Source organism: Scardinius erythrophthalmus (genome assembly GCF_964197995.2).
Source record: "Scardinius erythrophthalmus genome assembly, chromosome: 13".
Lineage (NCBI taxonomy): Eukaryota > Metazoa > Chordata > Actinopteri > Cypriniformes > Leuciscidae > Scardinius > Scardinius erythrophthalmus.
Genome location: NC_138233.1, coordinates 27,685,155 through 27,713,007, shown reverse-complemented (window position 1 = coordinate 27,713,007; position 27,853 = coordinate 27,685,155). Strand labels below are relative to the sequence as shown.

Below are 27,853 nucleotides of genomic sequence, written 5' to 3'. Positions count from 1 at the left end.
AAAATGTTGAACTTTTTGCAGTCTTTTGCAAACACAGCTTGCTCCGAGTCCGAAACGTGTAAAATGAAAACAAACAACCACATCTGAGTATTTACAAACATTATATTAATATATGTGTATTTAATAAAGTGATATAGTTTAAAGTCAATACAATCGCATCTGCATCTTTATTTTATGTTGTAACATGTCCTGCTGCTACTTCCAGTGTTTTCTGTTTTGCTTCCTGGTATGGGTATATTCTGGCAAACCGTTTGCCAATCACGTCTAGCAATCGGCAAAGCAAACTGTGGCACACGCCATTTACCAACAAGCGATGGGTAATTCGCAAAGCACAATGTTATTTTCTGTTTCCCCAGCACGATACCATAGAACGGCATAAAGTAAGAGGTTTGAGAAGTAAGAGGCGGGGCACCAGTTAAAAAATTTCAAAGTTAAAGTTCACGCAAACAGGTATTAATAGACAAGGTCTATATTTTAATAGTCAAATATTGATTGTTTATAGCTGAATTAGTAGAACGCAATTATATTTGGAACATAGATAGAATACTATGGGAGTGCGGGGCACAACCTAACGCGGGGCTAGTTGTAACACGCTTGTTTTAAATACTTCCGCACATGCTTGGATGACGAAACTTTGTGTATATATATATATATTTTTTTTTTGGAAGATATCCATTGACATTTATTAAACCATAGCAAAAGTAAATTTCTTACTTAAATTAATTTTTCATCTCTATTTTTTGTGTTTATTTAAAATTAGACAAATCTGATATTATTTTAATCTCTAAGATGTTATTTAACAGTTGAGATAGTTGTTTAATGCTTCGCTAACTAGCAGAAGACACTAGCCGGGTTTAAATCCCAGTTGTGCAGGCGGGGGCATGTTGTCACTCTGCGTTACAATGTGCCCCTATTAGAAATATGGTATTATATTCTATACTTTTAATAATTTTATTGAGAAAACGTGAGAAAAAGGTGATAACTGACTGAGAGTCAATGTTCAGAAATTACTAATTATTTATTTGTTTTGAACTATGTTGTATAGCTGTGTTTTCATGTGTTCGTAGTCAAAAGTCAAAAATGAGTTTATATTTAATTATTAAAAATTGTCATTATGAAAACGTTTTTTAATTTATTTTATTTAGAAAATATTTTAGTTTGTTTTGTATATATTTTTTATTAGATCAGATAACATTTTAAGCTGTCATATGGTCACATGTTACAATGTGCCCCACACATGTTACAATGTACCCTACCTATGGGGCATGTCACATTTCACTTCCATTCTTTCGGGGTATATCAAGAAAAAAGTATATACTGTATTAATAAAACAAAAACACATAATTGTAGAAGACATGTGGTAAATTAATGTGGGAAAAAAAATACTCTGAACCATGATTTACACAAACTGAGAAAGTCAAAAAGCGTTACTTTGTGCCCCGCTCTCCCCTATAATCCAATAAAGAATCCAACGATATAAGATATTGGCATGAGCAACCCCATTCTTATGTAATATCTTAATAAAATATCGAATTTAATATCTAAGTTCATACCTCCATTTTGTAATATAATTGTAAAGTCCGTTAACACAGATTTTAGCCTAATAGTGGTTCTCAAACTGGTGGCCATGCTGTAAAGCTTCCAGATGGTACAGGGTAGCCTAGCCACACTTAAGACGTTTTATGAACTATAGAAATTTTCAGAAATTCAGTGTAGCCAATCATCAGAGAAATAAGACTTCCAACCAACATAATTTATTAAATCATTGCATAACGCATTCTAGGCTATTATTTCATGTAGGCTATGTATGGTAAGTTTTAAATGGTTTTGTGTCATTCATTTTCTGTGGAAAAAAATCATCTAAAGCTTGATCGTTTAATACTGAGGCTATAGGCCTACATTAGATGCGCGGATCATATTAAACGTCACCCGAATCGGCTGCTTCTAATTAATAATGCACCGCCACCCACCCGCAACATAATTTTCTCTGATTTATAGATATCCGCACCCGATCGCCACATTACAATTATTTTAAGGCCGGTTTCATACAGCACGCCTGAGTGGCGCGTCGGAAAGAGCGTTTGCTGCGCGTGCGTGCCCATTGTGCTTTCACACCGGCTGCAAACAAACTCTTGGTGACGGCACCGATGATTTTAAAACCTGACACATAGGCCCTACGACTGTGACATTAAAAATCCAATTATTTATTTATCTACCCCCGCATTGTGTGTTCATGTTTTAATCTGCGTGTAATGTATATAAAAATGGTTGCAAATATTAACAGTCACATATAGCTATCTGCATAACCTAAAGATCGACATAATATCTGTTTTAGTAAAAAATATATATTTCTTTATTTATTTTCACATTTTAGCACTGCGCGGTTTTTATTCCCATTTTACGCACAAAACCCAATGGCCATGCAGGGCTTGTGTTCTATTTGGTAGCCTATTATGGTCTTATTTGTCACGGTGGTTTTGCTTTAAAATAAAGATGTTTTCTGATGTTTTACTGAAATAGCCTACAGTGAATTAGGCCTACACCATGTGTAAAATCCCGATGTTGTGTTTATTCACAGATCCTAATGGAAAAACGAAGAAGCATGAAGTAAAATTACGAAGCCATGCATAGCATGCGGAAAATATATTGTCTATATCAGACTTTGACATGCCAGTAATTTCATGCAGTCATGCTCATTGCTCACTAAAAGTGGCACTGATATATCGGGTAAATTAATTTAATATAACTAGGCTAACTCTCAAACAGTGTATCATTTATCAGCAACATATTTCGTGATATCGTCTAGCCATAAAGCTTACAATATGACTTTTTTGTAAAACTTTTAAACGAAAACGATGTGAATTGAGCTCTAGGCTATACGAATACATTTTTACAGTAACTTCATCTAACTTGATTCGTAAGTTCATCAAAACATTATCCAATTGATTGTTACTGAAATCGTTATCACTTAATATTTCTGTAGTAGGCTAGCCTACGGCCAAACAGCGTGATAGATCATTCATAAACTCGTACCAGACGTGTAGCCTACATGCGTAGGATTGCTGTAGGCTATAAACCAATAAAATCGGTTGTGTATAATTGTAGGCTATATAGCCTATAACTAATTCAGCTATAAACAATCAATATTTGACTAAACCTGGTCTATTAATAGGCTACCAGTTTGCGTGAACTTTAACTTTGAAATTTTTTAACTGGTGCCCCGCCTCTTACTTCTCAAACCTCTTACTTTATGCCGTTCTATGGTATCGTGCTGGGGAAACAGAAAATAACATTGTGCTTTGCGAATTACCCATCGCTTGTTGGTAAATGGCGTGTGCCACAGTTTGCTTTGCCGATTGCTAGACGTGATTGGCAAACGGTTTGCCAGAATATACCCTGACCTTAAAGGCGCAGTACACGTTTTTCTCTTGTTTGTCTACTGTAGTCAGGGTTGGGATCCGAGAAAAAAGCTCGTTTGAGCTACAAAAAAAATATATATAACACAAATCCATCTCAGTCAGAACAGAGAGCAATACAGTACTACATATAAAATATTAGATATCCCGAGGTTGACGACGTTGATTGTATCTTACAGCCTATTTGTTTGGAAAAGCGTTTTAATCTCTGCATTTTAAATTTGAAAGCAAAATCACCTGTATTGTCTTTTCAATGAAGTGCATGCTGCATTTGAATATAATGATATTGTTTTTGCATTGTGGCGGAATTTACGCAGGTCTTATGCAATGCCAAAAGTGTATTGATTGTAACTATTCCATATGTTTGGTTAATGCATTATTGAACCAACAATTACTAATTACAGCATTTATTAACCTATTACTAAATAAAAGTGCTGGTGTACGTGTTAGTTCACAGGGAATTAACTAATATTAACAACTTTTGCTAAGAATATATTTTTATTTATTTATTTATTTTTGCTAAACTTTCATTAACTAAGAGATATGCTTTCATTAAGATAAGATAGGCTAATAAATTCTGTAGACGTATTGTACATCATGTTAACTAAAGGGGGTAACAAATTTAATCTTCAAACCGTCTCTGGTGACTAAAGGGAATTCCACAATGTCAACACTTTATTTTGCCCCACCTTCACAGAAGAACTGCGAAAACAGAAAGAGAAACCAGTTCAACTACGATCACAAGTTCACACAGATCAGCGATCTTGATTGTTTTGTTTATTTTTTTTCACAACATTTTCGAGTCATCATGGGTAAGACAAATAATATGTTATGCTAAATAATACCTTACTTAATGTCTTACTAATAGTAGCCTAGCAGGCTAATTAAATTAATTTTCTGTTTGTAAATCAATTTATTGACTTTTTAAAGGCCTTTAGACGATACTTGCCATGTTTTTTCTAGCATGCATTTATGGAGACATCATGAAAATAGACACCACCGGTGCTTCAGACGTGACAGCAAAACAGGATAAATTAACCGTAAAGGGTATGACTGACTAACTGTGTCCAGTAACCAAACTTTGCCAATATAGCCTATGAACCACATTGCATTTCATATTAACAGTGATTTATTCTTTTCAAAGGTGTTGAAGCCTCCAAAAAGCTGGCTGAGCATGATCTGGCCCGCATGGAGAAATACAAGAGTATAATCACTAAAGTTGGCAGAGCAAATCAGATGGACCCGGCTGTGATCGCGGGGATCATATCCAGAGAGTCCAGAGCCGGAGCCACTCTGAAGGATGGATGGGGCGACCATGGCAATGGCTTTGGTCTCATGCAGGTTGGTTAGAGGAATAGATCTAGTCTATTTGAAAACAATAACTCCAGGACAGGGAGATCTTAGTATGAGCTATATACTCAAGTGCAAGTGCACATAAGATGACATTTAGGGTGTTTAAACCAGGGCTTCCCAAACTTTTTTGTTCTAGGACCCACCTAGACAAGTATAATCATTCTCAAGACCCACTTGCACTGGTGCTACCAACTTTCTCAGTTGGTCGCACCAACATGATTTGGTCACACTTTTTTTTTTTTTTTTTGCTACATGCCATGGGATTAATCAATGCATGCGGATGGTCTTAATCTGCATACTATGGAAGCTTGTTTCCGCCACAAAAAAAAAAAAAAAAAAAAAAAAAAAAAAAGATAATTGCGACTTTTTATCTCACAATTGCAAGTTTACATCTTTATATCTCGCAATTCTGAGAAATAAAGTCATAATTGCGAGATATAAAGTCAGAATTGCGTGCAATAAAGTCAGAATTCTGAGATATAAAGTCAGAATTCTGACTTTTTTTCTTGCAATTGCGACTTTATATCACGCAATTCTATCTCAGAATTCTGACTTTATATCACGCAATTCTGACTTTATAACACATAATTGCGAGTTTATATCTCGCAATTCTGACATATTTTCTCAGAATTGTGAGATATAAAGTCCAATTCTAAGGGAAAAAAAAGATGGACTTTTTTTTTTTTACCTTAGAATAGTTTATAGCTCACAATTCTGACTTTATAACACGCAATTGCGACTTTATATCATGCAATTCTGACTTTATATCTCCCAATTGCGTGATATAAAGTCGCAATTGCGAGAAAAAAAGTCAGAATTCTGACTTTATATCTCAGAATTCTGACTTTATTTCACGCAATTCTGACTTTATATCTCACAATTCTGACTTTATATCTCAGAATTCTGACTTTATTTCACGCAATTCTGACTTTATATCTCGCAATTCTGAGAAATAAAGTCAGAATTGCGAGATGTAAACTCGCAATTGTGAGATAAAAAGTCGCAATTATCTTTTTCTTTGTTTTATTTTGTGGCGGAAACAAGCTTCCATAGCATATAGTTTTGCACTGATGTAAAAGACAGTGACAAGACCTCATGTTAGCAAAATATTTTAAACTTTTTAAAAAACTTTTAAAAACATGTATGTTCTTTAATGTTTGATTATAATTTTACCGTCTTCACATAAGGATGGGAAATGATAAGATTTGATCAATAATAATAATGCCACTGACGATTCTGATTATCAATCCGATTCTTTAACGATTCTCTTATCGATTCTTAGCACTGTGTGGAAAAATGTAGTTATGCCTTTAAAAAAAAACAAGGGGTTTTATTTATTTTAAAGCTTGAGTAAGCAAACTGTACTTTTTATGTAATTTATGTAAAAAATAGAACTTTATTGTAAAGTGTTACTGATTCAAACGTCTCCTGAGTTCACTGTTGGAAAGATCAGTTGTCCATTCATTAAAATGAATCGTTCAAAGGAGTCATTAGTTCGCGAATTGGACGTGTCGTGCGCGTTGTGTGATTATCCCAGCAGTTAGGACATGGACATCCAAGATTTGTCAACACAGAAAACATTTCATCACTGGACAGTTTTTTTTTCGTTTAATTAAAGTGTTGTTTTATGTCAGCTGAATGTCTGGGACGCTTTTCAGAGAAGATAAAGCAACGACTTATTTAGCACAATTCACACCCAGTGGTAATTAAGGAAGAAAAAAAATATCCGAATGCTCCACATGAAACTTCTTCCGACCTTTTACCACCGTGTCGATTTATTTTGATTAATATGTGCGAGGGAGAGAGAGCAAGACAGCGCCTAGTTTGGAGACGGTGAAGTCTTGTTTACACTTTCGCCTGGCTCCGAAGAGAGAAAGAGAAAGAGCGCGCGCGCGCGACCGAACCTCTCTCTCTCTGCGCGTTCTTTCAGTTAAACATGCACTGTGACTCTGTCACAAGCGCAGCAGTTCATCTGCATTACTCAGCGATCAAATAACACTTTGGCGGGCGCTAAAACTCACTTAAGAGTCGTTTGGTCATTAATCGGACTGGTTTTGTTTCACTCATCATAACATAAATTTAGCTGCAGCTAAGTTCCTTTCTGCGACCCACCTTTGCTCACTGTGTGACCAGGGGCGCAGATAGAATTTTTTAACTGGGGGGGACCAAGCTGTCAGCAAATGATTTAAACTCAATTCGTTATTTTCGTAATTTGGGCTTTAACTAGTGCTCAAGTAGTAACTTTGCATAATTTGGGCTAATGATTTGCATTAAAAAAGCCATTGGGGGATTGTTATTTGAAATCATGGATAAACAACAATGACCAAAGGTAAACAAAAGCCTACCTGATCACCACTAGCAATGCATGATCAGACTGTTATTTGACTAGTTTGCCAATCACCCACCAACAGGCGCGCAGATGGCACTGGGGACGGGGGGGACATGACCCCCCCAGATTCATAGTGACCCGATCCGTCCCCCGCCCTCACTATCCCTACGAAACGCGACAAAAATCGGTAAAACAGGGGATTAATCAGTGTTTTCGCTATACATTATGTGTATACACTATAGCCTACATAAACGTGTTTTTGCCAAACGGATTTAAATCCGATCTTCAATTCCCGCGCTTGGTCCCGCGTCTGTAGCCGCGTTTCCATTACAGATTTGCGCAAATGTTTTGCGCTATTATCTAAATATCGATAAAAAACTATTGCGAAATGACGGCGTTTCCATTAACCGATGTTATGCGACTAAAACGTCTTTTTTTCTCTCGCGATAAGTCATTCCAAAAATCACGGCAACGGACGTTGGTTATAATATCACTGTTGGTTATAATAGCATTTCTTTGAGATTTAGAATCCAGTATCCTATAGGCTAATTATTGTTTCTTTTATAAATTTAATAAATAATTCTGTCTCGTATTCTGTCCAAACGATCCATGTAGGCTTTTGTGTCTATTTGTTTTTTCTTTTTTAACCCCTAATTGAAAAACGAAAAATGAACGGTTGTTGTCTTTTTAAAACGCAAAGTTGAACACCAAAATTTTAATTTGAACTGGCTACACCAACTGCTGTGCTTTGTTTATGACTTTTTGCCCCTTTATTAAACATTTAAAATATTCACAAAATTAATATGGAAAACATGTCGATTTTACTGGTTTTCTAAGGCCAAATTAGAAACTGGAATTGATGTCTTTCCCGCAGTGCTGAATGAGAAGAGCTAGTAATATAATTAATAAACTATTGTTTTCTAAGTGTCGGCTAAAATCACATCTCCATCCCCGCTGTTAAGCAGATGCGCTTTTAGAGAGAAATGCAACTTTCATACGGATTAGCCTACATAATCAGAAGGTATTAGCTTTCAATTCGAATTTGTTCGTTTTAAAGTGGACATTTCAAGCGCCTACATAGGCTATATTTTGTTTCAGTTCTCGCGCTCCAGTTTACGGAGATCATGAAAGTGCGTCTGATTGTTTCTTTTATTTTACAAAAGCACAGCGTTTTCTTGTTATTGTGAGTTTACACATAAAAGTGGTTGAGAATAATGTATTATTATTTTCTGTCTGACCAGAAATGTTAGAGTATTTTAAGTTGTTTCCACTGTTGATAGGAAAATGCAAGTGTTCGTGCCCGCGCCATGCAGTGCGCGCTCCACGCTCAGCTTTGTTCCTTTTTTGCATAAAAGCGTCTTCTAAATATAGCCAATTAAATGTTATAATTAAATAATATAAAATTATTATTATTATTATTTGCGTAGCTATAGGCTACATGGACTTCAAACACACTGCGTCTTCTAAGTCAGGTGACTGTAAATGCGCAAAAAGTTGCGAAATATTCCTTTTTCGAATTGCCTGAAAAACCACCTCATGAGAGCGTAAAAACTTTTTTGCGAAATTGACGTGTTTCCATTAAGCGTATTTTCAATTCGCAATTTCAATTTGCGCAATTTGAAGGGTAATGGAAACGCGGCTACTGACTTACTTTCACTTTGATTTGCGATAGTTTGCTTGATGAATATGTTCAGCTTCTCGTCTGCGGCGATGCTGTTCCAGTAGCGTCGCCATATCCGGCTATAACATTACATATAGCCTATAACACGCTCTCACACGTCAATTTTTTAGCATTTTTGGAAGGAGTAAAATTTACATATATGGTTTCAACAACCAGATGCATTTACACTTGTTCAGTTTCGTCTGGGATGCGGACCGCGGTTGCACCAGCTGGGCGTAAGTTATAACTTAGCCTAGTTTTGACGTAAATGGACACCAAGTTACGACTTGCGCACTTCTAAATATTTTTGCGTTGCACCATTAAACTTAGTTGAAGCGTAACTCTACGTTTAAACTAAATATTTACGGCAGCCTCCGATCAGGAGTAACGGATGGAATAAAATATCAAACACACTGAACTTCATCAATAAGCTATTATTTTACCTGACAGACTTCAATTCTTAATACATATATGATTATGCAGACATTTACACTTGCTTACATTTTAAGAGAGAGAACATTATGTGAAAAGATTACTTTGTTAGAGGCTATCTTTAACACAAACCCATCCTAAACAGCACGTCGCTGTGTGCATCGGTCCATGGTGTGCATGTCAAATATCAGTCATAATCAATAAACGTAATTTCTTATGCTTTTTGTATCAATATTTATTTATTTATCCTTATTCATTTAATTTCAAATACAGTTTCTGAATGTTACATATAAAAACACTTATGCTATTCATGATCAAGTATCGTATTTAATGGAAACTTATTTTTACCGTTAGTAACGTGAGGCAAAAGAATGAAGGATAAACTGAAATTCACAGCATTTCAACACAACATCTGCTCACGTATTTGAAGGCTGCTATTGGATAACCGAGGCTAAACGTCATATTATGCGACTACGCATTACTTTACGGAGAGCTTACGACCTACTAGCTACGTTCTGCCTTACGAACAAATGGTGCAACGGAATAAAGTTCAGAGTTAGTTACAAACTAGCTAGTAGTTACTAAGCCTCTAGTGTGGACTTTACGTTCCAATTTAAGAAAGAACTTACGAACGGCTGGTGCAACCCTACCCGGACCACCTCCTGAAGTGGTTTGAGCGATCGGATTCAAATCTGTCTCGAATGCGTTTCGGAGGGCATTTACACCTGGTCTTTTCACGATCGGATAGCTATCCCATCACAGAAAACGCATGAAGTGGCCAGGTAACAGCCCCTATTTCTGAGCTGAGCCGGTGATTTTCTGAACTGAAAAAAATTGACTGTATAAATGTCATATAAAGGCGATGAAGAGACAAAAAAAATCACCTCGTTTTTTCAAAAACCAAACAATTAGTATTATTATTATTTGCACATAGGTTCTTTGCTTTTTTGTTCATAATGATAGACTTTGTATGCTGAGATAAGCAAATGTTAAAAAAAAACATACTTTGCTAAAGACATGAAGTTTTGGTGGGTGATTGGCAAACTAGTCAAATAACAGTCTGATCATGCATTGCTAGTGGTGATCAGGTAGGCTTTTGTTTACCTTTGGTCATTGTTGTTTATCCATGATTTCAAATAACAATCCCCCAATGGCTTTTTTAATGCAAATCATTAGCCCAAATTATGCAAAGTTACTACTTGAGCACTAGTTAAAGCCCAAATTACGAAAATAACGAATTGAGTTTAAATCATTTGCTGACAGCTTGGTCCCCCCCAGTTAAAAAATTCTATCTGCGCCCCTGCCCACCAAAACTTCATGTCTTTAGCAAAGTATGTTTTTTTTTAACATTTGCTTATCTCAGCATACAAAGTCTATCATTATGAACAAAAAAGCAAAGAACCTATGTGCAAATAATAATAATACTAATTGTTTGGTTTTTGAAAAAACGAGGTGATTTTTTTTGTCTCTTCATCGCCTTTATATGACATTTATACAGTCAATTTTTTTCAGTTCAGAAAATCACCGGCTCAGCTCAGAAATAGGGGCTGTTACCTGGCCACTTCATGCGCTTTCTGTGATGGGATAGCTATCCGATCGTGAAAAGACCAGGTGTAAATGCCCTCCGAAACGCATTCGAGACAGATTTGAATCCGATCGCTCAAACCACTTCAGGAGGTGGTCCGGGTAGGGTTGCACCAGCCGTTCGTAAGTTCTTTCTTAAATTGGAACGTAAAGTCCACACTAGAGGCTTAGTAACTACTAGCTAGTTTGTAACTAACTCTGAACTTTATTCCGTTGCACCATTTGTTCGTAAGGCAGAACGTAGCTAGTAGGTCGTAAGCTCTCCGTAAAGTAATGCGTAGTCGCATAATATGACGTTTAGCCTCGGTTATCCAATAGCAGCCTTCAAATACGTGAGCAGATGTTGTGTTGAAATGCTGTGAATTTCAGTTTATCCTTCATTCTTTTGCCTCACGTTACTAACGGTAAAAATAAGTTTCCATTAAATACGATACTTGATCATGAATAGCATAAGTGTTTTTATATGTAACATTCAGAAACTGTATTTGAAATTAAATGAATAAGGATAAATAAATAAATATTGATACAAAAAGCATAAGAAATTACGTTTATTGATTATGACTGATATTTGACATGCACACCATGGACCGATGCACACAGCGACGTGCTGTTTAGGATGGGTTTGTGTTAAAGATAGCCTCTAACAAAGTAATCTTTTCACATAATGTTCTCTCTCTTAAAATGTAAGCAAGTGTAAATGTCTGCATAATCATATATGTATTAAGAATTGAAGTCTGTCAGGTAAAATAATAGCTTATTGATGAAGTTCAGTGTGTTTGATATTTTATTCCATCCGTTACTCCTGATCGGAGGCTGCCGTAAATATTTAGTTTAAACGTAGAGTTACGCTTCAACTAAGTTTAATGGTGCAACGCAAAAATATTTAGAAGTGCGCAAGTCGTAACTTGGTGTCCATTTACGTCAAAACTAGGCTAAGTTATAACTTACGCCCAGCTGGTGCAACCGCGGTCCGCATCCCAGACGAAACTGAACAAGTGTAAATGCATCTGGTTGTTGAAATATGTAAATTTTACTCCTTCCAAAAATGCTAAAAAATTAACGTGTGAGAGCGTGTTATAGGCTATATGTAATGTTATAGCCGGATATGGCGACGCTACTGGAACAGCATCGCCGCAGACGAGAAGCTGAACATATTCATCAAGCAAACTATCGCAAATCAAAGTGAAAGTAAGTCACAGACGCGGGACCAAGCGCGGGAATTGAAGATCGGATTTAAATCCGTTTGGCAAAAACACGTTTATGTAGGCTATAGTGTATACACATAATGTATAGCGAAAACACTGATTAATCCCCTGTTTTACCGATTTTTGTCGCGTTTCGTAGGGATAGTGAGGGCGGGGGACGGATCGGGTCACTATGAATCTGGGGGGGTCATGTCCCCCCCGTCCCCAGTGCCATCTGCGCGCCTGTGTGTGACCCACAAGTGGGTCGCGACCCACAGTTTGAAAACCACTGGTTTAAACTAAATCAGAAAATACTAATCAGAGACAATACATGCAAAGTTTTTAAAAAGCATTAATGTTGTATATTCCCAGGTGAAAAGGAAATATATTTAAATTGTGCTCATTTTGATATACTTAATGTATTTTAAGTGTACTGTATTAATTATATATTTAACTGTGTTATTTTTAGACATCTTAAAGTATACTAAATGTACTTTAATATGCATTTAAGTTCAATTTTAAGGTAATAGTAATATATTTTAATATACTTAATTGTGTTAAAATGGACCTATTTTAAGTAGCCTGGGTGCCAGCCCGAACCCCGCCCACAACATTTTTTGGACGGGAAGTTCGGTCTGGAATCGATCCATTAAAGGGTTAGTTCACCCAAAAATGAAAATTCTGTCAGTAATTACTTACCCTCATGTTGTTCCAACCATGTAAGTCTTTCGTTCATCTTCGGAACACAAATTAAGATATTTTTGATGAAATCTGACAGAATTCTGACTCTTCCATAGGCTTCCAGTGTGACCGAAACTCACCGACCCAGAATAGTTATTAAAAACATCGTTAAAATAGTCCAAGTGACTCCAGTGGCTCAATCTTAAGTATATCAAGCGACGAGAATACTTTTTGTGCGCAAAAACAAACAAAAATACCGACTTTATTCCACTAATCAATTCCTTCTCTCTGGGCCTCGTAGTGTTTTTGCGCTGCGCGTCTGTGTTGCACGTCATCACGCATCACACACATGACCTGCTTCGGCCAATTGTGAGCCTACGTGGTGACGTGCAACACAGACGCGCTACGCAAAAACACTACGAGGCCCAGAGAGAAGGAATTGAATAGTGGAATAAAGTCGGTATTTTTGTTTGTTTTTGCGCACAAAAAGTATTCTCGTCGCTTGATATACTTAAGATTGAGCCACTGGAGTCACTTGGACTATTTTAACGATGTTTTTAATAACTTTTCTGGGTCGGTGAGTTTCGGTCACACTGGAAGCCTATGGAAGAGTCAGAATTCTGTCAGATTTCATCAAAAATATCTTAATTTGTGTTCCGAAGATGAACGAAAGACTTACATGGTTGGAACAACATGAGGGTGAGTAATTACTGACAGAATTTTAATTTTTGGGTGAACTAACCCTTTAAGGAGTAATTATGCTCGGCTTCCAGAAGGCCGAGCCAATCAAATTGCCGGCAGGGCGGGCTTTAATCGATGATGGACAGCAACAGTAACGTAGGCTAATCATCCACGTGACACGTCATCAACGAGCGCTTGGGTTGAATTCATTTACAACAAAGATGCATAGACAGTAAAATAAAAGATGACTGCCTCTGGAGAATTTAGATTTCACACTTACAAATAAATCAGATAGAATAAATGCATATTTGGGGTGCTGTCCGAGGAGAGGGCGGGCTCGGTATTCGGCCCGAACACACTCTCCCCCTATTCCAGGCTGTGGAAGAACAAGCCGAGAGTGAGTGGAGGGATGCTGAAAACTGTCAAGGAATGTTAGGTGAGTTGACAGAGTGAATATATATGCTTCCTCTCATGCAGACATGGTAACCGTTTGACACGTTGATTGGATTGATTATGGATTTGAATGTGCTTCTCCCGAACTTTGTTTACAAAACGTGTAGATTCGCGTCATCGCGCCATCGCGTCTGTTATAGAAGATATCGACAGCGCATTCATTTTAAAAGAGGAAGAGAGAACCGCGATCAAGGAAACATTTGTCGATCGGAAACATGAATGAAAAACATACGTCACTTACTCTGTTGCTTTGATTGGCTGTAGGCCTATCCAATTGAGTGCAGAGAAATTTTCTTTCCTGGTTCGGTTGAAACACGCCCCATAATCAAAGCTTAAAGGGGTCATATAATGCCATTTTTGTACAAGCTAATATGATTCTTTAGGGTCTAAATTAAAAGTTTGTAATATACTTTAATTAAAAATTCTCATTAGTATTGTAAGAAAACACTAATTTTACCTGGCCAAAAACAGCTCTGTTTTCAGCACGCCGTTTCAGTGCATGTGTCTTTAAATGATAATGAGCTTTGCTCACCCCGCCCCTCTGTTCTGTGGGTACACCGTATTAGACATTCTCTGACCGTATCTAACACAATAACCACTTGTTATTCGTTATAAACGTGGGATTATGAATTATATTGAGAATGTCGTACATAGAAAACATGCCGTAATGTACCCTGAGTGTAAACCTTAGACGCATTCATCGTGAAGCCTGCAGCAAGGTTTGCAAATTTCGCAAAGATTAATATAAATACTAATATAAAGGTTAATAAAACATTACACTCACATCTTCTGGAGGTTCAGCAGGAACACGTTGGTACCGATCCGTTTTTTCTCGTTTGTGAAGCTGTCTGGTGTGAAATGATTCGCGCAAACATGAAAGCACAGACGATCGTGGGGAATCCCCGTGAGGGAATCCCCGCGTCAATCCTTTGGGCATATCGCTTCAAAAACAAAACTCAGCCACTGCTTCTTCAACGGCTCGGATTTAGGAACATCCAAATGACTGCTGTGTTCCTTATTACATCTAAGAACAGAACACCACAATCGCTTAGACGCCATTCTACTCCAGCATATCAACAATGGCGGACTACTATGACGACGGCTGTCACAGCTTGCTCAGGGCGGGTCTTGTGTTGAAACACGGCTGTCAATCACAATAGCGGGAGGGGCGTACGATCTTATGACGTCACAATATCGAACGGCTTGATTTCAGAGATGGTCAAACATATAAGGAGATTAAAACAAAACCACTGGATGGATTTTTATCATGATAGGATGGTTGGGTACAGGCACTGCCAACAGACATTTCAGTGCAATCAACTTGTAAAAGTGCATGTACCATTATATGACCCCTTTAATGGAGCAGTATCAGACTCACATTCTGCCTAGAATATGAGTATGACGAAGTCAGGCTATATTTTAAGTACATTTAGTGTAATTTAATAGCACTTCTTTAAATTGTATTTTTAATACACTTTAAATATGTTTTAGAACTACAGCTTAAAGTCCCCATGAAATCAAAATTGACCCTATTTACTTTGTTAGCGCATATTACTAGCCTTGTGGTGAACAATTAATCCGTGCAAGAAAATATTTAAAAAAAAAAATTTTACCATGGTAATCTTTAATCAAAATCTGAAAATGCCCCTCCCCTCTGCATTGGAGGACCTTCTCTGATGACGTAGGTTTGAGGAATTGGTTTGGGCAACGCTTAACCACTCCCCTCAAACCGTTAGTCTGTTATGAGCAGAGATGGAGAGGAGGAGCGCTAGAGTAAAACCCTGCCCTCTGTTCAATATTAGGCTTGTTTGAGATGAGCAAAATCTGCGCAGAATCGATCACCGGTGATCAGCGCGAGATGCATGCCGGTTAGAAATGTGTCCGAGTGCGGTCCGCCTTGCTCTGATGTCATGCTGACGTATGTCAAAAATCTCTCGCGAGCGCAAGGCGCACCTGTCGGATTCTGCAGTCGAGCGCAGTTGCTCTCCACCGTCTGCGCTGGTCAAAAGCATGATGGGAAACGACTTGCTGACGACACAGCTTAATGCTCATTGGTTTAAACAACTGTGATGTATTGTTCTCTTTTAAAATGTTTGATTTTAAAACTCTGATATCATGTTTTATGTGTATACGTTATGTGTGAATATTCCCAAACTATCTAACAGTGCAATCACTATGGTTTATGCAATGTAATTTTTATTAAAAAAAAAAACAAAAAAAAAAAAACATGTCTGTATTATAGAAAAAAAGACTGATAAACATGTATTTGGAATGGAATTAAATAAGTAGGCTACTTTGGGTGTCTTGTTCATTATATTTATTTTCATATAAAAGCAACAGAACTTAAATTCCATCCAATTTATTAGCAACACTGTGCACGAGCGTAAATCCGGTGAATCCCGCGATATCCATCTTTGATCTCACAGGTGTCAGATCCACTGCGAGAAGAGAGAACTGTCCGGCTTGCCTGCGCTTTTTTCACCCCTCCTCTCACTGCAGCCGCCTACTCTCGACTACATTTCAGGCGAGGCAAGGCGCATCTCAAACAAGCCTATTCCTTTTCACTGGGAAATACGTCATAACACTGGAGAAAAGTCGTTTGCAACTTCCGGTTCACGGGGACTTTAAGTATATTTTTAGCTTCACATTAATGTGTTCCCAGTATATTTTAAATATAGTATCAGCTTATTAATAATGTATTAGAAGAACACTATAAAGCCACTATTGGTATAATAAAAATACATTTTTATAAAACCATTCAGTATGAAAATAATATATTTTAATGTATTACAAATACAGTGAAAAATTACCATTCCGTAAAACACAGTAAAAAATATTTGTATAAAACACACACACACACTTTGAAAGCTAGTAAACTTTAACATACTACACCCAGTGTACATCAGTACAGCAGCATTTGTAAACTGTACAAAAAAAATACATTAACATAAAATACAGTGATCTGCAGAGTTATTATAAACAACAACAAAAAAACTAACTTGAGTCAATAAATCTAACTACAGTCAATAAAGTGCAGTCGTTAATAGCTTCAAAAAGTTACAGTACTGTTACAACTCAAACCATCTTCATCCTTCAAGTGAATTGGAGTGATTGGTCTTTGAGTTTGCCTCGTTGCATTTCCTTCGAATCAGTGCTCGCACCTCAGACGTGTTGGAAATTGTTTGATCACAGTGTCTGTGAAAGGGGAAAAAAGAGGAGTTAATTTTTAGATTAAAGCAAAATTAACCTCAGTTAAAAAAGTAACTGTTTCCTTTCAAAAGGGAACTTGCACTGCTTCGATGATGCTATTGTGGAACGATGTTCTCTAGGCGCCTCTTTAATACTTCTGAGTCACACTAGTCGTGTCATAGGCTGTTGCCAGTCAAATTCTATTGCCGTGATTGTACAGCTTTTCAAACACCGGTTCACATGTAGGGTGTTCCCCATAACGTCATCGATGCAGTGTCTCATTCCCTGTTCTCAGGGAACAGAGGTCGTAACCTAGACGTTTTTTATTACAACACAGTATGATGTTTTGACATTTCCCTCTGTTGTACATACAAGGTGAAAAAGACGTACTGTAAAATGCATTAAAGTACATTTGTTTTGTACTAAAAACATACTTAAGTACATATTTAATACATTTAATTGTAAGTCTTTTTCGCCTGGTAAAAATGGAATTCTTTAACATGGCATGTAATGCTTAGTTCATATTTTAACAGTAGACATTCAATATAAAATGTTAATGTAATTCAGAAAAGGAGTTAATAAAATATCTCTTGAACAACTGTGAAGTCTACATGGTATGTCACTGTATCACAGCAAAAAACAGGGTTCGTACACCTTTTCCAAGGTCAAATTCAAGCACTTTCAAGGTCCATTTTAAAGCTTTTTCCAGCACCTTACACCACCGTTAATTACATACCAATACATAGTAAAAATTATTATTTAGCGTTTTTATCACATTAAAAGAGATAATGCTATAAACAGCCAAAATTGTGTTTCGTAATCAGAAATTTAAGCAAATCACGAGATAATTTTTTTCAAAATGTATCTAAGTAGATAATGCATAATACTTTTCATTATATTAATGTCCAAATATTGCTTCTCAGATAATTTTCAGGCTGTAAAAGTGAAGTAATTTCAAGGGCTGAAAATTAGTGGTGGGGGAAAAAAAAAATCTAAATTCTGTTCAGTATCGCGATATTTTGCGCACGCAATTATATCGATACAGTAGCGCAAAGTATTGCAATATTTAATTATAAAATTATCTGTTTTACTTTCGGGTTATAGGGCTGTGACGGTGGGAGGTTTTTTTTTTTTACCACTGCGGTGGTAATGGACCAACTACCGGCGGTGGTGCAGTGGTTGGGTTTTTTAAAAAAAAAAAAAAAAAAAAGTGTTTATTTGAGCAAAAGGTGTTTATTTGAGCAATTCCGTCAAAGAAACAACACACTAAAGCCTGTAAAGCATTGAAATAAATATCAGTAAATACTGGCAAATTAAATAATATAATTTAAAAAAAAAGATGCGTGATACAACCTGAAATGGACGTTTTGCTAACATTTTCCTACAAGACTGACCGAATAGTCTTTCAACTAGGCTGATTCAAAAATCTCTATAACAGAGGTGATATGAGATTAAACCATACTTACTACTCTACTGTTTGCTTGTCACTGCACTCAGATTTCAGTTTTTCTTCTATAGCAGCTGATCTGAAAAACAACAAATATTAATATTAAAAAAAAGAGAGATTTACATACATATTTATATATCAGTTAGGCATGGCGCATTTACATTTGTTCACATTAAGTTGTCACGTTCCACACAAGGAAAGAAGCAAGATAGATCCAATTGCAGTTGGGTGAATTTATTTAAGGGGTAATCCAGAGTCGTAGTCAAAAAACAGGCAGGGTTCAAAATCCAGACAGGCAGCACGAAACAATAAACAGGCTAAGAGAACACAAGAAACCGACACGGTGTGACATAAACAACGATACACACAGAACATGGAACAAACAGGGCATTAAATACATGAACAGACGAGATGACAACGAGATACAGCTGGGTAACAGATTACAAACACCTGGGTGATAAAACACAGACTGGAATTGTGGGAAAGGTAGTTCCTGTGAATGACTCCGTGGGGAAAGGAGGACATCTAGTGGATACCCGGGGAAACACCACCAGACACTGTGACATGACCCCCCCTCTACGGAGTGGCTCCCAGACACTCCAAGACAGGACACGGAACAATACAAAAGTTCAGGAGGGAGGTGGCACGGTGGAGGATCAGGGGGAGGGACGGGGGGCCAGGTCCATGAAGGGAAACAGAGACAGGGGGTAACAGACTCAAAGGGGACCAGGGTGACACAGACAGTACATCGGGGAAACAGAGTGAAGCAAACAGTCCATCCGGCGGCCGGGGCGAAACAAATAGTCCATTGGGCGGCCGGGGCGAAGCCAACAGACCATCGGGCGGCCGGGGGAAGAGAACAGTCCATCCGGCGGCCAGGGCGAAGAAACCAGTCCATCCGGTGGCCGGGGCGGAGACTTTTCCTCGGGCGGCCAGGGGGGAGATTTACCCTCGGGCGGCCAGGGCGGTGAAGATCCCTCGGGCTGCCACGGCGGTGAAAACCCCTCGGGCTGCCACGACGGTGAAGACCCCTCGGGCGGCCACGGCGGTGAAGAACCCTCGGGCGGCCACGGCGGTGAAGAACCCTCGGGCGGCCACGGCGGTGAAGAACCCTCGGGCGGCCACGGCGGTGAAGACCCCTCGGGCGACCATGGCGCAAGAACTGGAACAGACCTCAGCGGCCCAGGAACCGGAACTGGCACCAACGGCTCAGGCACCGGAACTGGCACCACCGACTCAGGCACCGGAACTGGCACCACCGACTCAGGCACCGGAACTGGCACCACCGACTCAGGCACCGGAACTGGCACCACCGACTCAGGCACCGGAACTGGCACCACCGACTCAGGCACCGGAACTGGCACCACCGACTCAGGCACCGGAACTGGCACCACCGACTCAGGCACCAGGCACCGGAACTGGCACCACCGACTCAGGCACCAGGCACCGGAACTGGCACCACAGACTCAGGCACCAGGCACCGGAACTGGCACCACCGACTCAGGCACAGGAACTGGCACCACCGGCCCAGGAACAGACACCACTGGTCCAATTGTGTGCGTAGCCCACACACACCACATGGCTGTGGCCATAATGGCTAGTGTCGCGGTCACTGAGGGCTCAGGACCAGACACAAGCACGGGCACAGACTCAGGACCAGACACTGGCTCCGGCTCAGGAACAGACACTGGCTCCGGCTCAGGAACAGACACTGGCTCCGGCTCAGGAACAGACACTGGCTCCGGCTCAGGAAAAGACACTGGCTCCGGCTCAGGCACCGGAACTGGCACCACCGACTCAGGCACCGGAACTGGCACCACCGACTCAGGCACCGGAACTGGCACCACCGACTCAGGCACCGGAACTGGCACCACCGACTCAGGCACCGGAACTGGCACCACCGACTCAGGCACCGGAACTGGCACCACCGACTCAGGCACCGGAACTGGCACCACCGACTCAGGCACCGGAACTGGCACCACCGACTCAGGCACCGGAACTGGCACCACCGACTCAGGCACCGGAACTGGCACCACCGACTCAGGCACCAGGCACCGGAACTGGCACCACAGACTCAGGCACCAGGCACCGGAACTGGCACCACCGACTCAGGCACTGGAACTGGCACCACCGACTCAGGCACTGGAACTGGCACCACCGACTCAGGCACTGGAACTGGCACCACCGACTCAGGCACTGGAACTGGCACCACCGACTCAGGCACTGGAACTGGCACCACCGACTCAGGCACTGGAACTGGCACCACCGACTCAGGCACTGGAACTGGCACCACCGACTCAGGCACAGGAACTGGCACCACCGACTCAGGCACAGGAACAGACACCACCGGCCCAGGAACAGACACCACCGGTCCAATTGTGTGCGTAGCCCACACACACCACATGGCTGTGGCCATAATGGCCAGTGTCGCGGTCACTGAGGGCTCAGGACCAGACACAAGCACGGGCACAGACTCAGGACCAGACACTGGCTCCGGCACCGGAACTGGCACCACCGACTCCGGCACCGGAACTGGCACCACCGACTCCGGCACCGGAACTGGCACCACCGACTCAGGCACCGGAACTGGCACCACCGACTCAGGCACCGGAACTGGCACCACCGACTCAGGCACCGGAACTGGCACCACCGACTCAGGCACAGGAACTGGCACCACCGGCCCAGGAACAGACACCACCGGTCCAATTGTGTGCGTAGCCCACACACACCACATGGCTGTGGCCATAATGGCCAGTGTCGCGGTCACTGAGGGCTCAGGACCAGACACAAGCACGGGCACAGACTCAGGACCAGACACTGGCTCCGGCTCAGGAACAGACACTGGCTCCGGCTCAGGAACAGACACTGGCTCCGGCTCAGGAACAGACACTGGCTCCGGCTCAGGAACAGACACTGGCTCCGGCTCAGGAACAGACACTGGCTCCGGCTCAGGAACAGACACTGGCTCCGGCTCTGGAACTGGAACAGACCTCACCGGCTCTGGAGCAGACACCACCGGCTCATGAACAAACATCACCGGCTCAGGCATAAAAACTGGCTTCGGCTGGGCAGACGTGACGTGAACAGTCCCCGACTGGGCAGACGTGACGTGAACCGTCTCTGACTGGGCAGACGTGACGTGAATAGGCTCGGCGGCGGCCATCTTGTCCGAAGACACAGACTCGGCAGGTGTGGGCGGGGGCGGTAGGACGAGCAGCTCGGGCACAACGGCGGGCTGCTCGGGGACGACCTCCGGGACGACGACGGGCTGCTTGGGGACAGCCTCCAGGTCATTGGAGAGGCCCGAGGTTTTCCTCCCCCTCCGCCGTCTTCGATGGTGAGGTGCTTGTTCAGGTCTGGACGGAATTAATGACTGATGGAGCTCTGGGCTGGGCAGCGGCGATGCATTCTCTGGGCTGGGCAGCGGCGATGCACTCTCTGGGCTGGGCAGCGGCGATGCACTCTCCGGGCTGGGCAGCGGCGATGCACTCTCCGGGCTGGGCAGCGGCGATGCACTCTCCGGGCTGGGCAGCGGCGATGCACTCTCTGGGCTGGGCAGCGGCGATGCATTCTCGCTTGGAGATGAAGGCAAGGCAGGTATATCCCATTGGCTACGATGGTGTAGATACCTAGTAAATCCCCAAAAATCAAGGATCTCCACCCCCTTCATCTCCCATTGCGGCAACGGGTCATCCAGACAGCGATTAAAAAGGTCCTTCAGGGTTGCATCATTATAGTTCATACCTCTAGATAGAGTCCAAAAGGTTTGAGATAAGCAACTCACTGTTTGACCCTGCTGGCGTAGGGCCCTTAAATTTTGGATTCTTCCCCTCCTCTCCTTCATAGTGGTGGGAGGAAGGATACGAACCCCCGTACTGCTGGATCCAAACATGGGTGTATCGTTCTGTCACGTTCCACACAAGGAAAGAAGCAAGATAGATCCAATTGCAGTTTGGTGAATTTATTTAAGGGGTAATCCAGAGTCGTAGTCAAAAAACAGGCAGGGTTCAAAATCCAGACAGGCAGCACGAAACAATAAACAGGCTAAGAGAACACAAGAAACCGACACGGTGTGACATAAACAACGATACACACAGAACATGGAACAAACAGGGCATTAAATACATGAACAGACGAGATGACAACGAGATACAGCTGGGTAACAGATTACAAACACCTGGGTGATATAACACAGACTGGAATTGTGGGAAAGGTAGTTCCTGTGAATGACTCCGTGGGGAAAGGAGGACATCTAGTGGATACCCGGGGAAACACCATCAGACACTGTGACATAAGTAGCCTCTGTATCTGGATAACTGATCGGATTTCTGTTTCCTGCATAAATTTAAATTAGGTCTGAAGCAGGACACCAGATTAAGAGAAAAGATGATAAAAATTAAACATCTTTAACTCTATTAATAATAGAGTATCATCTATCATCATTCTATCATTATAATAAATCTATCATCTTTAGCCTAATCTATAATAAGATTTTGCAAAAAACTGACAAGCCAATTATGGAAGTGTGTACTGATTGGAAATTGATTGCAAATAAAGAAGCGCGTTTACACTTGCTTTTTAAATGTGTAAGTGGACAACTTCCGGATACAGGTTGCATGTTAATGTCAAAAAGTGTAAACGCAGCCATAGAAAGTTATCAAAAAGGCAATAAGGTTGTCAAGCTTGAACAAATATAAACACCAATCACACACTTCCATAATTGGCTGGTCAGTTTTTTTTTTTTTTTTTTTTTTTTTCAAAGATCATTTACAAAATAACAATAAAGCCAAAATTTTCAGGTAATCAGAAATAAATACACAGCTTCATTTTGCAAATACAAACAAAATTAATGTCATGTTGTATATGTTATAATAACTAATTCTGTTTTTTGCAGATGCATTGGACAATGTTTTATAGTTGTTTTAAGACAGAGACAAATCTCTCCACATAGATTTTAAACACATTTATCAAAGACTTTAGACTTTGACTATATACCCAGTGCTGAAGTTGCTAGAAATCAGTGTCAGCATCATGTTACAGCGGTTAACGTCAATGTTACACGTACACGTCATATTAGCAAATGTATGAGACATATCCAACTAAGAAAAAAAAACAGTGAGCTATTTATTTATGTAAACAGCAACTAAAACTTACCAGTAACTTCTGATAGCAGTATTCATCTCTTCGAGTCTGATTCGACTTCGACTTGAAAAGCTTTGGCTCTGATTGGTCAAATTGAATATAGCTGAACTGAAAAAGACGTGCTGTTACACTGAGTAAAAATACGACTGGCAAAGACAACGTAAATGTAATACAAACCTAGAATCACAACATAATGAGGTTCCAAATGTCACATGTCTTGCAAAATTGAAGATGGGGGGGGAAATAAAAACAACACTAACAGTTACGTTTTCTATTAACGTTAGATAAAAAAAAATATATATATAAATGCTGTCATGATCACTCAACCTTAAGCAGTTGTAAAACATTTAAGAAAGTTAATCGCAAAAAAAAAAACATCACCTACCTAATCCATATGAATCGCGTGATTTCCTCCAAGTCCTCTAAATAAACACGATCGCTCTCCAGTTTAAATTTAGACTTCTCTAATCACATTCAAGGAACATACGCACAGCAAGAACCAATCACAGCCGTTCAACAGCTCTGGAACCAATCAGGATTAGTCACGTGTGTTATTCGTATTTTTCAAATTTAAAGGGGGGGTGAAATGCTCATTTTCACTCAATCTCCTGTTAATCTTGAAAACCTAGAGTAGTATTGCATCCTTCATATCTCCAAAAAGTCTTTAGTTTTATTATATTTATAAAAGAAAGATAGGCTGTACCGAGTCTTTCCGGAAAAAAACGAGTGGCTGGAGGCGGGCCGTGTGGGCGAAGCTAAAGCTGTGCTTACGCGCCGAGCTAACAACACACAGAGACATTTGAAGCAGTCTTACTCACCGCCTGCGACCGCAAACCTTTATCATTGTGACTGCTCGATCCTTAAGCATTAGACGATCTGCAAATCCGTCGATCTGGGCTTTGTTTATAAAACAGTCATCGTCGAAATGCAGGGAACAAACAGTGTTACACAACTCCGTTGATGATGCTCTGAAAAAACAAACTCCATCCACTGGTCCCTTAACGCTGGGTTCTTTGGGAATCTGTGCAGGGTTGTCTTGCCCTGGCAACCAAAAACCCACTTCTTTGGTGACATTGACTTCCCTAAAGCCGAGCAGAGCGCTTTGATGGGCATACTGCTTTCGCTCTCTTCTCTCTCTGGTCTACGAGTGCGCGCGCGCCCGCGCTATTCCGGCAGAAGAGCTCTTAGGACCCATATAAGGAAATTCCGTTACATCTGACGTCACACAGACCCATACTCGAAAAAAACTTTCCGAAACTTGTGACAAACCGGAAGGAGCATTTTTGGAACAGAAATACTCCTTCAAACGTACAATTTAATTTTTGAAACTTTGTCCATGTTTAGCATGGGAATCCAACTCTTTAACAGTGTAAAAAACTCAGTATGCATGAAATAGCATTTCACCCCCCCTTTAAACAAGTAGCCTAGAACATATTTTTGGACAACATTTAACATCTTTGGAAAATGTATCTCTATATGCAATTAAAATAATATGATGTTGATATCCTTGTGGGAATTTCAGTAGTAAAAACATATCATGTAATGGACAACAGCCTAGCCCTTTACAAGTAAAAGTGAACAACATTAATTTTAAGTGCTTATATTGCAATGCTTAATAAACTTGACAAATGTTTATAATACATTAGAAGTTGGTACTTTATACAATATATATATATATATATATATATATATATATATATATATATATATATATATATATATATATATATATTAAAATGATAAATACATAAATATTACAAATATATTGCACTAGGCCTAAGTGTTTAAAGTACTTTAAACACTAAAAGTTTAATCATCTTGCTATGTTCTTACACAAGTTACACATAAAATGTACTTTAAGAGCAACATAAGTATGTTTTCTTTAAATACACAAAAACTTCACACATATATTGTGTTTAGCATATTTCTTAAAAGTATAATTAAGCATATATTTATTACCAATGTACTTCTAGTGCATTTATTAAAAATATATTAAAATTATGCTGGTATTTAGCATATTTCTTAAAAGTATTATTAAGCATATTTATTACCAATATACTTCTAGTATACTTTTTAGAAATATATTAAAATGCAATTCAATATATTTTTAATGCACTTCAAATAAGCATGTTGGTAATACAAATGTATTATAAACATACTATTTGTATTTCAAGTATATTTTTAATACATTTAATACTATGTCTTTTTCACCTGGGTTGTTTTGCATTAAGGAACCTAAAAATAATTCTTTGGTCTTTTTGTAGACAGTTAATGAGAAAATGTTTGGATAGTTGGGAGGGAAATAACACAATATCAACCACATGAATTCAACATATCAAAGCATGTAGACAGTTTGTCAGGCCGTGCCTCCAGCTAATGAGCCAATCCGAAGACTTGTGTTACATAAAAAGAAGATGATGGATTGTTGTTGTTTTTTCCATTATTGTGTAAACTTGATTTTCCCAACTTCCCTTTTCAAAGCAACAGTTCTCCTGCAGTGCTCCCTTAATTTGCCACATGTTGACCCAATTTATTAATCTGTAACATATTTAGTTGTTATTCTCTCTTTTTTTCAGGTTGACAAACGCTACCACAATCCAGTAGGTGCATGGGACAGTGAGGAACATGTCACACAAGGAACTGAGATACTCATTGGCTCCATTAAAGAAATTAAAGCAAAGTTTCCCCAGTGGACCCAAGAGCAATGCTTTAAAGGTCGGGTTAGGATACACTCGTATCTCAGATTATCCATAAATTAACTCTATTAAAACTTTGATTAACTAACAATTAGTGGATAAGTACACAAGGTCTTGTTTTTTTCAGTTTTTAAGATTTTTATTGATTTATTGATTAATTGGATTGTTGAATTTAACTGTAAAATGTACATTTAGAAGATTTCACAAAGGTTTTAGAAGTAATGTTAACTTTGCAGAGTATAAATGTAAATAGTATGTGATCGCCTAGTTTGATTTGAAGTGAGTGTTTCATGTGTAATTTATAATGTCTGTTCCAGGGGGAATATCAGCCTACAACGCAGGTGTGAAGAACGTCCGTACATACGAGCGCATGGACGTGGGCACCACAGGCGGTGATTACGCCAATGATGTTGTGGCCCGAGCCCAGTGGTTCAAAAGCAAGGGTTACTGAAGAACAGCATAATCTTATAACCAAGTGAACCATTGTTTACTGTTCTCTATTCAGTTTTTCTGTATTTTTGTGAATGAAATAAAACTAATTTATTCATTTGATCATGTGTCTTTCATGTAACATAAATTTAATGAACAGCCTTTCTTCTCTGTAAAGCACAAAACGTCTGAGAAGGGAACGAGACGTCTGATGTTGACTCTATGTTGAAAGCCTCATCATGAATGTGTTTGAAGCACGTGTGCAACTATTCCAATCCTGATTGCCGCAGCGTCACCCTGATGGCGTACTGCATTTATTAGGTGTTGTTTGTCCCGTATAGGCCATTCACTTTTACATGTTTAATTAAAGGGGTCATATGATGCTGTTTTCAAAGATCATTATTTTGTATATGGGGTATAATAGAATATGTTAACATGCTTTAATGTTAAAAAAATACAAGATTTTTCACATACTCTAGGTTCTCTATGCCCAGTCTTTCTAAAACGTGAAGATTTCTACTTTCCGAAAAGTGTGGTGTGCTCTGATTGGCCAGCTGACCCAGTGTGTTGTCATTGGTCGAACACCTCGATCGTGTGTCGGAAATGTAACGTCCCTTACCATAGTCGCAAGCTTCAGCTTCAGCTGTGGAGAATTACAGAGTGAAACAGAACACGTAGTGCATCTATATTTGTCATCTTTTCACCACAAGTTATAAGAGGAGAACAGAGGATACACTTTTGTAAACATAAATCATTTCTGCACTTTTGATCGGTGGAACGATAAACAATACGTGTTGCTCTACATTGCACAAAACTCCACATTTGAACAGTCAATAGCAAATACTTTAACAAATAATTAACTTAAACTTACAGGCTCTGATTCAGAAGCGTTTTTTTTTTTTTTTTTTTAGAAATAGCCTTTGTGCACAGCCCGCCCTGTACTCTCTTAGGTTCAGGAAACTGTCCTCCATAAAATGCGCTGCACACACACGAACATTTGGATTGTACTGTTCTGGAACAGTGTTGTAAATAAATCTTTACCACTGATTCCTAATTGCGGCCACTTTCGGTAGGCTAAATAAAGTGCCGCTTTTGCTTTGGCATAGAAACACACAGCCTCACACGACATGGCGGTGACAACACTACTACGACAACTGAAGCCACGCCTTCTTTCTTT

The 27,853-nt window shown here is 39.7% G+C and overlaps 1 protein-coding gene across 2 annotated transcripts; it reads left to right on the top strand.

The window, feature by feature from the left end:
- Nucleotides 1-3,222: 3,222 nt before the first annotated feature.
- On the top strand, nucleotides 3,223-26,797 carry LOC308700939 (lysozyme g-like). Of its 2 annotated transcripts, XM_081382867.1 has the most exons (6): nucleotides 3,223-3,323; nucleotides 4,114-4,228; nucleotides 4,380-4,463; nucleotides 4,561-4,757; nucleotides 26,128-26,266; nucleotides 26,565-26,797. In XM_081382867.1, exons 2-6 carry the CDS (start codon nucleotides 4,225-4,227, stop codon nucleotides 26,696-26,698), a joined length of 558 nt encoding a protein of 185 aa, XP_081238993.1. In that variant the 5' UTR covers nucleotides 3,223-3,323; nucleotides 4,114-4,224; the 3' UTR covers nucleotides 26,699-26,797. The 2 variants fall into 2 exon arrangements, with proteins under 2 accessions (XP_081238993.1, XP_081238992.1); XM_081382866.1 differs by having other exon boundaries at nucleotides 3,274-4,228.
- The last annotated feature ends 1,056 nt before the right edge of the window (nucleotides 26,798-27,853 follow it).